Source organism: Xiphias gladius, unplaced genomic scaffold, assembly GCF_016859285.1.
Source record: "Xiphias gladius isolate SHS-SW01 ecotype Sanya breed wild unplaced genomic scaffold, ASM1685928v1 HiC_scaffold_1138, whole genome shotgun sequence".
Classification (NCBI taxonomy): Eukaryota; Metazoa; Chordata; class Actinopteri; order Istiophoriformes; family Xiphiidae; genus Xiphias; species Xiphias gladius.
In genome coordinates, this window is record NW_024401434.1 from 34,369 (window position 1) to 45,836 (window position 11,468).

Consider the following 11,468-nt stretch of genomic DNA (forward strand, 5'->3'; position numbering starts at 1 on the left):
AGCCACCACAGTAGTACCTACTGTTAAATCTGTGACTTTGGTAGGAGCTCAGGTGGTAAAATCAGAGTAGACAAAGAAAAAATGGTTAGTAAGATAAACCTTACGGAATAAGTGATATTATATGTATTAACAGGCAGGATATATAGTAACATATATTACTCTGTCTCTCTTTATATTAAAAGCTATTCTTAGTCCCTTTTTCTTCAAGTCAAACTCGTACTCACCTTTTCATCCACAGAGAAAGCAGCAGCTCTGGTAGAAGAGCACGATAAGAGTAAAGTAAGATAAAAATGACAAAGTATGACAAATCATCTTCAAATTATTGAATAAGTAAAACTATATGGATAAACAGATTTACACAATGGCATGCATTTTTTCTTTGTCTGTACATTTGAGCCTTTTCTAGATCAACCTCTTTCCAAGTCAAAAGCTTGTACTCATCTTTTTAGTCCAGGTAAAAATCAGCAGCTCAGGTGATAAAAAGGAAGGACAATAAATAATGGTTAGTACTACGTATTAATGAATTATTGAATGAGTAAATAATAATAATAAGTAATATGAGGATAAACAGGATCACACAATTACACAAATTACTATCAATGTCTTTATATTAAAGACTATTCTATGTGACTTTACTCAACTTTTTCACCCTCAGTAAAGAGCCACTCAGGTGGAAGATTAAGAGAACAATAAATAATAGTTAGTCACACAAATTTGAATAATTGAATAAGTAACATATGAATTGCTTTCTCTTTCTTTATATTATAACCTATGCTAAGTCACTTTATTTATTAGTGATTCAGAAACAATCTTTGTGTTGCTAGTTGACATAACATTACTTTCTCTGTTTTTGTATTAAAGACTATTGTAGATCACTTTTTCTTCAAGTCAGAAGTTCATACTCACTTTTTTTGTCCACAGTGAATGGTAAGAGCTCAGGTGGCAGAGTAAGAAAGCAATAAATAATGGTTAGTACGACGTATTAATGAATTATTGAATAAGCTGCTGTGGGTCCTGTGCTGTGTGAAGTAAAGTTGGACACAGTGAAAAATATTGTCACTTATATCTCAGAGCTGTTAGATTGGACTATTGGATATGCTTTTCATTCATAGATCATTTCTATACTGTTAGCAAATCAGTAACGGCCCACCATACCTTTCATATATGATTTTTCCTGGTCTAATAAATACAACAGTACTCCTCAATAACCAAATGTGTTGCCTATTGTAGTTGTGCTACAGTCACTTTACAGATGCAGGGACTTTCAATTCATTTTGCTAAAACAAATGACCAAAAAAGTCAAGTGTAAACTGCGCAAACAGCAGTTTGCATATCACAGCTCAACAACATATCATCTAAAAACGGTAGGCTAACTAGTCTGCGTTAGGATGCTCTGTCAACTTTCATGTTTAACGCTTGAGGCTTTGAGGGTTAACATAGCAAAATTGGAATATCTTAATACTTTATGCTGCAAATACTAGCTTTTCGTGTTTAGAATTCATTTCGGCTAATAAGACTACCAGGTAGAGTGCACGGTGGATGATTAAAGTTCATCTAGAGATAACGCGCAGTTTTTTTTTTCCATTGAATGGTCGAAGAGTAGCCACGATTTCAGCCGACCAACATTTTCTTTGGGCGACCACAGCCCTGCTGTAATCTATCATGTGTCAATATGTGTGTTAGATGTGTGTGAGAAGAGGAAAAAGGGTGCCACCTGTAAGGCTGAATGAAGGCCTGAAGTGAATGCATCACAGCAACTCACCAGGTACTTCTGGGTCTCGCCAGAGGCTGACTGGACAGAGGCAGAATAATTCCTTTGTTCTACTAATTTCTCAACTAGTTCAGGAACACCAGGTAAGAGATGAAGATGGTAGCTTTGATAAGAGCAGTGTCATTCAATCTGTTGGACTCACCGGGATTTTTAAAAATATGGGGCAAAGAGTATGATTTACAGTATATTAGAAGAAACACCTAGAAAACATTCACATCTTTCGTTTTGTTAAACATTACTTCTTCACATTCTTCCTCTGAGGAACGTCTGAGGTTTGTTTTTTTCCCCATTTTTTTTAACTTACTTTCTGCTCTGTCAATCATCACCTTGCATTCATGAGCATGAATCTGGAATTAGAAAAAGAAGAATCAGTAAATGTATACATTATGTGTAGAAATAAATGAACTTTACATCAATTTTGACTCCTTGCAATTCCTTCCAATTTAGGCGTATTGCTTGGTATTCATTAATTAATTATAGCAATTAATCAAGGACAGGATTAGCCCAAGTTGTCTAAACGTATGTACAATGTTTTTGGAAGTCCACATTTTGAATGGTAAAACAAGGTGTTAATATGAAATGGGTCACATCAGACCATATCCAGCTAACAAGGGTGGGATAGGCAGGGACAGAAACACAAAAACTAAGATTCCTGTCTAGTTTTAGAGCATACCAGTTTTCTCACTCACTCACTCACACACTCGCACACACACACACACGCCCATGGGATCACAAATGTAGGTTAGGCTACATTATAAGTTTTCAATGACCATTTTCAGATTTGTGTCATAACTGGCTTAAACAGAGGAAGGTGGTAGCAATTTCACCACTCACCAAAACTGCTAACATTACAAAACAAGCAAGTAAACATTAACACTACTTTGCTTCTGAAATTAGTTTGCCACTGTGGCTTCACTCTATGGCAAGGGAGGAGCAGCGATTTTAAAACTGTGGGGGTTCTACGGAACAAGGGGACATAACCATCGCAAACCCCCACCTTCAGCCCCGATTCCAGTCTCCACAATATGCCAAATCAAAATGAATGCCATCCAGTTGGAGACTGCCACAGCAGACGTGTCCAACACCTCTGATGCCTGCAAACTACTTCCCCCACCTTCACCCTCATCATCTCCTTCTCCTCTGCCCACACCTTCTCCCTCTCTTGTGTTCTCTTGTTCTTCTCCCTGCTCGTTTGTCCTCCCGACTCCTGGACCCTACTTCCTCAGAAACACCTTTTAAGGTAAAAAAAAACAAAACTGACTCAATAGCACAATAATGCGTGCAACAATTCAAATTTTAAATTTTTCTATGCAATACCCTGGGCAATTATGCAACTGCTGTATATTATTCAAATATTATTCACACCAAGATACAGAGGGTAGAATGATTTTTATTTCTTATTTTCTATTTCCATAGGTACTGTTGTAGTAAAAAATTAATATTTTTACATACTTCCTTATTCTCTATTTCTATTTTTCTTAGAACTTCTCTATGCTGGAGCAACTGTAACAAACACAATTCCCCCTCAGGCATCAATAAAGTATATCTGATTCTGATTCTGATAAAATGAGGGCAAACCTTAAAACGAATTTCATTTGACTGCTCATCTGTGCAACGCATTTTTTAAAATAGGTTTTAAGCTCAAACATATAGCTTTAATTTACATATTTGAACGCCTAAATAGCATTAATGCAAGGACAAAATTAATGTACTGCTATAACACTGAATGATTTCAGTCATAGATTGCAAGCTAGCTTTCTTTCTCCTTCCAAAGCAAAGACGAAGCAAGCCCATGTCAGTGTAACTCCTCTTACACGACAGCTTGACATGAAAAAGGAGTCAGTCTTCTTCTGCCTCTTTTCCCTTTGTGCATTTCCTCGTATCTTGCATAACAAAAAGAACAGTGAGAATGTTGAGCAAGGTCAAACTCACTGGCTAAGTTGAGAAAACTATCACTAACCCTAGCACATACTGGTACTATCAAGCTAGCCATCATTGGTCTGTTAAAGACTACTAGACTACTGATTAGCAGTTTGCTGAGAAAAGAAACATTGTAAACTAAAGGTGCATGCGATGAAAAGAGCAAGGCACTCAGACTCTAACTTGCTATCTAGCTCTGACAATGCTTTATCGCTAAATAATATTAGCTACCATTAGCTTGCATTAAGTTTGTTTGACGTCTGGCTTGCATTTGGAATGATTGAGGTAGCTAGCTAACTCGGTAGCACAACTACTAGGATAGCCTGTTTCATTTTATGTTCAATAACTAATGCTAGCTGACACATCACATAACTAGACAAAGTTCCAAAAGAAAATTCGAGATTACTAACTAGTTAAATAACCGCTTTATTCCTCTGAGCTGTTACCTAATCTGACAGCCAGCGGTGAATGACAGAAGCCCCATTTCTTCAAGCAAGTAACTTTACCGCACTTCAACTGTTTACTCTTCCCTGGCCTAGTTACCCGCCAAAAATCCCAAGATTATCCACAATCATCATGTGCAGATGTCCAAAAAAACGCCGTTCTCTCCCTTGACAAACCCCTGCCTTTGTCCTTGGGACATGGCCGCGCCCACGAAATTAACAGTAGATGCAACGGATGGTAATCGACCTATCTTCCAGAGACAATAGGCTACTGCGGCCACAAGACGGCAGTGAAGTAAAAGGTGAATGCAAACAAGCAAGATCGAAACCTTAATGGGACACAACGCTGTTCGAGATGTAAGGACATAGATCACCATGTCTTCCTTATCGCTCTGATTGATGTCTATTTTCAGCTTTTTAGCTAACAGTTCCGGTCTCTCTCTTCTCTCTCCCCTCTCCTCCTCTTTTCTCCTCTCCCCAATTTCCTCCCCCTCAACCCAACAAGGCTGATTGAGAATGAGAATGAGAGAAAACTCCCTCACCTTCCTCCACGAAAAGGAGCTGTGAGAGATACTGGGAGGTTACTGCCAGGAGGCCAAGATAGTATGATGACAGTGACTCCATTTGGAAAAAGTAGGATCTGGTGACTGCTCCTTTGCATTGATAGGAGCCACTTGAGGTATTTAAGATGAGTAAAAACTTCCAGCTGGCCCACGTGCCTTGCTGGCTTGAGGTTCAGTGGCCTTCATGGAGACAAGAGGAGTCACCGACCAAAAAACACAACAGCCCTGAAATGAACGAAGGACGCGCTGCCAACTGAGCCACTGAAATTCACGTAATGTGAAAAAAAAAGTTGATTACAAGCTTTTGACTTGGAGAAAAAGTGCAAACAGAGACGGGTGAAAGCATAACCTCCTCGGCGGAGGTAATAAAGCTATGGCTATGTTGATTCATTCACGGTCTGTCACCGAGGTTATCAGAGCCGTGTGCCCGGGAACCTGCATAGCTAAATCATCTTAATATGTTGTCTAATTTTGATGCTATTCACCCCTTAACACTGCGTTGTATCAAGGAGTGAATAACACGTGAACATATTGTTCATGTTAACATGTAAACATTTTTAATATGTTAACATTTTTCTGAGCTGCTGTTAAACTTTCTGTGTCTTACTCTGTCCGCATCTATGTTCTGTGTTTAGCTCAGAGAGCACGTGTGTCAATCAAGCTAGCAGCGCTCCGTGTGAAAACAGCAAAGGCCTGTGAAGTTTCCCCGGAGTTGGCGCCGTGGTGGCGCATGTACCACGTGTGTGGTATTTGTTTATGTATAAGCTGTAAAGAAACTCTGTAAAATATTTTCTGGCAGTGTTATTGAAAGTTATTTTGTTTAGTTTCTGTTACTAGAAATTTGCATATGCAGATTAAAAAGCACCAAAGTCATTTTTTTATTCATGAATTATTTTCTATGTGCATGTGTTTTGTTATTTGAAATACCTTAATGCATCATTTATTGTGTACAAGTATGCAAATGCGGTGTTGCACTGTAACATTGGAGGATATGTTTACAACTGTGTTTACAACTTCATAAAGGAGCAGCAATTTTGTGCTTATTTTGAAGTTTTCACGGTGCTTGAAACAAAACTACTTATCATTACACTTTTCCACTGAATTTTTATGTGGAGTTGTAGATAAACCTGTGTGATAACATGCTCCATGTTAACTGAGTTTTCAACTGTTTTTCTTCCCTTAGAAATTTGTGAAGTTCTCTATAAATCCAAATTTATTTATTAAACATCATGTGTACATGTATGCAGAGGGTGGTTTTAAACTTTTAAATCCTACATTAGTTATGTTGTATATGTTTATTGTATATACTGTGATTGCAAATTAGAATTCCCAAGGATACACATTTTTGGTAGGATCTATCAATAACAATACAAAACGCACCTGACGAATCAAAATATGAAATATGTTGTTAGATCAGCGGGTGGGGACTAGTTGCATTTTGGAGCAGGTGTGGTTAAGGGGGTTTTATGGATAAGGTGAACTTGTAAGGTGATCTGCGAGGGTTGAAAGGGTTACGGATCAATACCAATGACTCAACTGTTATTTGGTTAGCTACTGAACTTACTGGCTTTAAAAAATCACTTTCCACCCTGTTGTCTGTTTTGGAAAACATCCCATCCACCTGCTGGAGTTTCAAGATGTAATCGAAACCAGTCTGTGTTTACTCAAGTGATTAGCACAGTAGACTTGACTTAAGGAAGATGAAACAGTACCGTCTATGTGGGGAAGACTCACCACAACTCAGTTGTTTGACAAAATAATCCTACCTGAAGTTTCCAACTACATCTCTCAGTCTTCATTGGTGGATGGAAATTGCCCGGTTGAGAAATGACAGGTGCTGTTGAAAGCCCCAGAAAAAACTAGTAAGTGGACCTTAACCTGTTCAGATCCCCGATCATTCCAATGGACATAACTTTTCTGCGATGTCTAGATATGTGAGTACTGTCATCTGACTCCACCCAAATGTACACACGTATTTGAATGGATGTCTGTTAGCCAATTACAGTGTTCCACATCGTCAGAAGTGGACTGCAGTAGAGCCACACACTCAGCAAGCATGGCCAACCATTAGGCAAGGAGAAAGCATAAGGCACATTTCAAACGATTAATTACACTGTTAAATTACATAATTTGTGTTTAAATTGTGTTTAAAATAAACGTGTTACATTACCTACACATGTCAAAATATCATATGAAAGATTTATGGCTTTTACTCAGGATTTAAAGAAAACAAACAAGTCCATCCATTGGATCAGCTGATTTTAATGTAACCAGAAGGGAAATTGTTTGGATTTATTCTAACTGCTCTGATTAGATTTTTTAAAATAAGACTATTTATTATCATTTTTACTATTAGGTGGATTCTTGCATTCAGATTCTCCATCCATTGGAATGGAGAGAAAAAAATAACACATCATTAAGTATTTTAATCAATTTTTTTTTAGTGCATTTGGAGTAGTAGTCCACCATTACAATATTGTTTTCATGGAACATAGTTGGACTCTTAACACTTTAAGTTAAGATTGTTTGGTCAAAGTACTGTTTCTAATTTCAAGAATTAACTTTCACACTCAACCCAAATACCTCCTTTAGCAGCGCTGTAGACTGGTTGAACTGGCAGATGTGCAAGCTTCCACATCTGAGCTAGATTTGAATCCTACAGCACCAGTGGCACCTATTGCCTACATAAGGTTATAGTCAAAAGGATCAAGCAATGTACAGCCATGCTTGTTGCTCTGTGAGACTGACTCACAATGACCATGCTAACAAGCTGCTGTTTAGCAGGTATGATGTTTACCATGTTCACTATTTAGCATGTCAGTTCGCTAACATTTGCTAATTCGCACTAAACACAAACCACAACTGAGGATGATGGGAATGTTAAGTGTTCAACCAAACTCAAAGTATTTTTCTGAACATTGGAAATCAGAAAAGGATAATAAATCGATTTAGATTTTCTAATAAAAATATCTACATCATGTTCTTGCTCATATTTATCTTTTACTGATTCTTCTTACTTTTCAGTTATTTTCTATTCCTGTTTCTTTGTTAGTAGACTTCTAAACAATTGTGCTGATGAAAGAAGAAAAAATTCATTACTACAGAATGTATGCTGACGCTTTTGGCAAAGTTTTCCATAGATCCGATCTGTGTTGCAGGAGCATTGACTCAAAGGCTTTTAAATTAGACCGTCCCTAATTTCGAATTGTGTGTGACTGTTTCCACATCAAACCAAAACATCATTTACTTAATGACTAATATAATTGTTAAGTAAAACACAGTAAAAAGACACATTAAGATACAAATCACACTGAGTGTGAAAGCAGGTTGGCAGCAAAGCAAACCACTAATAAAAGTGAATTACCAGTATGTTAATTACCCTTTGACAGTGGGTTCTCTAATGCAGTCGTAGTTAGGTCCTAAAGCAGAGCAGAAAAATGTAGACATGATGAATATAAGGACTTGAGAGGATACCTGACTCCTGTAGGTATCTGTAGACCAGGAAGCTGACCTGATCACTGCTAATGCTCATCTTTACTCCTGTTAGACCGGGAGGTCAGCACACACACACCCGACCCTGACAAACAGAGAGAGAGAGAGAGAGATTCATCAGTGAAGGGAAACACTCACCATTAACACTGCTGCTCAATGAAGACGACACGGAGACACAAACAATGTGAGCAGAGCACAGTGAAGACAAGAATTTGTTTGAACATCAGAGCGTCAGCAGTTTTCATCAGCCTCAAATGAAGACTTCTTAAAAGCTTTTTAAATTTCAGCTAAGATAACAGGCCACTGCAGCGATTGTGGAAACGGAAAACCACTTCTGTAGTTTAAGGTTGACTGAGTAGGTTCGGTTGGAGCACAAACACGCTGCTATTTTGACTTTTTCTTACAGATTTTAAAGCTGTGGCCTTTCCATTTGTATCTGAAAGTGGAACATTTGCAGTTATTCCTGAAGCTTTTTTCCTTTCACAGCATTTGCTCAAAGCCAGCGACAAAAGCGGCTTGTTAGCTGTGGTGAGTTGAAACGGCATAAATGATGCACACTGTTGTTTGGTTTGTCCTCTTGATTCGGTTTGTCTCCCTGATCGGGAGAGCTGATCTTTGACTCAGCATGTCACAACCCAGAGTTTGAAACCCACTGGCTGAGCAGCCGCTCAGAGAGTTTATTAGATATACGCTAGTAGGAATAATTCTCTCAAGATTTTCTGAATCCCTTGCAAAAAAAAAATCAACCTTTGCCAATTCCTTCTCTTTACCATTTCTGTGGGTTGGGTTTCCTACCTAGAAACAAAAGTATTTTTAATATCTGGCAAACGGACGCCCAGTCGTAGAAACATGGAATGATTTTATACTGTACACCTGGAACATGTAATTATCTGACAACCCTACTCTCTGTAGTTTAGTTAATGTACTCTTCAACACTTAACAATGAATCATTGGCTTTTGGCAGAAGGTGAGAGCAGCCGTGGACAATTACTATTTTAATCCTTTTAATTGTCATGTCAACCCAGGATAGCAAATAATTTTTATGATAATATATTAATTATTGTCATCTGAAGGAATAACTATAATATTCTTACGGCAAAAAGTGTTTGGATGTGGCCTAAACTGTGTATTAGATGAAAAATATACACTCAGTTAGCTGTTTATTAGCTACACTGAGTCAAACTAAATCAGTATAATACAATGTTATAACCTTGGTGAAGTTTATTATGTTTGCTTTTGTTGAAACAGTTTTGGAGATGTGTTCATTCAGCCTAAGAGACATTTTTGGGATTATAATTTGTGGAGATGTTGAACTGCATTGTGTTATATTCAGAGTTTTTTATTATCTAGTCACTCTCACTGATGTAAATGGGGTGCAGCGAGGTGCAGAGCTTCAATTCAAGTCTATCAAATAAAAACAAAACAGATTGCTTAACTGTTCATCATGTTTGACTCAACAAATGCTTCCTTAAAGCAAGATGGCTGATATGTTTGGTCTTTGGACTTCGTGGTAGCCACAGTAAAGTTTTTAGCTAATAGCACGATGGATCGTTATCTTGTGGAGAGGCCTTAAAAATAAAACAGCTGTAGACATGAAAAACGCATGGTGAGTTGTGTTTGGCTCGGCAACTACAAAATTTTAACATGTTCTGTTTTACGCACTAGAGGTGTGGGGAGTTTTACTATGGGAAATGTAGTTTCCAGTGTTTTTGGAGCTTAACCCATTCTGGGGACTGGAAGCCAGAATATCTCAGATTCTGCTGCTTTGAACATTCTGGAATCTGACCTGTGATGTAATCATGGAATTGATGGAACAATTGATGGATCAGTTTCATCCAGACACAAACTCAGAGAAGACCAACCTGCTCAAGTGCACGAGGACACGATGTCACGGCACCAAAGTCAACTCCATGCTGAAATGGAGATTGTTAAGAGCACCAGTGATCTGACCCCAGAGCAGAGGAAGATAGCGCTCCGAAAGGAAATGTTTAGAGAGCTGAGGGAAATGGAGATGGAGCGCAGAAAAAGAGAAGATCTGGAAGAGCTTCAGAGGCGGAGAAGAGAAAACGAGGAAAGAGAAAGAGAAGCTGAAAGACTGAAAATGCAGAAAGAAAGAGCTGAGGAGGAGAGGAGGATGCAAGAGGCCGAACAGAGAGCTGAGGAGGAGAAAAGGGCCAATGAGCAAATGGCCCTGGAGATGCAACATCTGTTTAAAGAGAGGCTTCAGTGCAACCAGGTGATGGCGGTACAGAAGTACCTCGTCACAAGGCCCAGATACACCATCGGTGATCTGGAGGAAGAGCAGCAGAGGAGGCGTGAGGAGGCCGAGCTTAAGGTCAACTTTAAGTGCCTGGCTTCTGCGGGGAAGAGTCTTGAGCAGAGTAGAACAGAAACTCTGATCAACAACTGGGTTGGACAGGAAAAAACCGACTGTGAAACTCTCCAGGAGGACTTCCGCCCAACCGACTCCACCCGCTGCCCCACTGCTGAAAACGCAAGCCTGAAGTCTAAAAGTATGTATCTCATTTGTATCCACTTCTCAAATAGCATTTTTTCTACCTATTCAGGGCTTCATGTTTTTCTATGCTCTGCACCTTTTTGTTCTTTGAAAAAGAAGCAACATCGAAATCCTCCAAGCTCCTGACGTGGCTGCAGAAGAGCCTGAAGTCTGGCCTCAGCTCTGACAAGAAGCAGGATCGGATGGAGAGGATGAGGGAGGCCTCCAGGCTCAGAGAGCGCTACAGAGAGCAGTTGGCCTCCAAGGACAGATGCTGTAGCCGTTGTCGGAGCAGATCGACGGTTACTGCATGTCCAGAAACCGCATCCTCAAAAAATCCATCTTCTGAATGGATTGGATCCTCGAGACCCTCTGCTGAGACTCTTGTTTTTAGTCTTCTGTATTGTCAACTTGTATTGTGCTGTGGTCTCTTTCCTCCTGCTCGCTTTTTCTCCCCCTCTCTACCCCCCCTTTTTCTCTCCCCCTCTCTACCCCCCCTTTTCTCCCCCTCTCTACCCCCCTTTTTCTCTCCCCCCTCTCTACCCCTCTACCCCCCTTTTCCTCCCCTCTCTACCCCCCTTATCTCCCCTCTCTATCCCCCTTTTCTCTCCCTCTCTCTACGCCCCCCCTTTTCCTCCCCCTCTCTACCCCCCCTTCTCTCCCCCTCTCTATCCCCCCCTTTTCTCTCCCCCTCTCTACCCAACCGGTCGAGGGGGAAAAAAATAAATATTGTAAATATTGTAAAGAAGACGGTCTAGACCTGCTCTGTGTGAACAGTGCCC

At 39.6% G+C, this 11,468-nt stretch overlaps 1 protein-coding gene across 1 annotated transcript; it reads left to right on the plus strand.

Moving 5' to 3' along the window:
* The first annotated feature begins 10,074 nt into the window (after positions 1 to 10,074).
* LOC120787149 (DDRGK domain-containing protein 1-like) lies at positions 10,075 to 10,625 on the plus strand. Its single transcript, XM_040122844.1, has 2 exons — positions 10,075 to 10,504; positions 10,609 to 10,625. Exons 1-2 carry the CDS (start codon positions 10,075 to 10,077, stop codon positions 10,623 to 10,625), a joined length of 447 nt encoding a protein of 148 aa, XP_039978778.1.
* The last annotated feature ends 843 nt before the right edge of the window (positions 10,626 to 11,468 follow it).

What these genes read in the sequence shown, in the direction of transcription:
- LOC120787149 (XM_040122844.1), top strand. Translation starts at nt 10,075, where the DNA reads ATGTCACGGCACCAAAGTCAACTCCATGCTGAAATGGAGATTGTTAAG.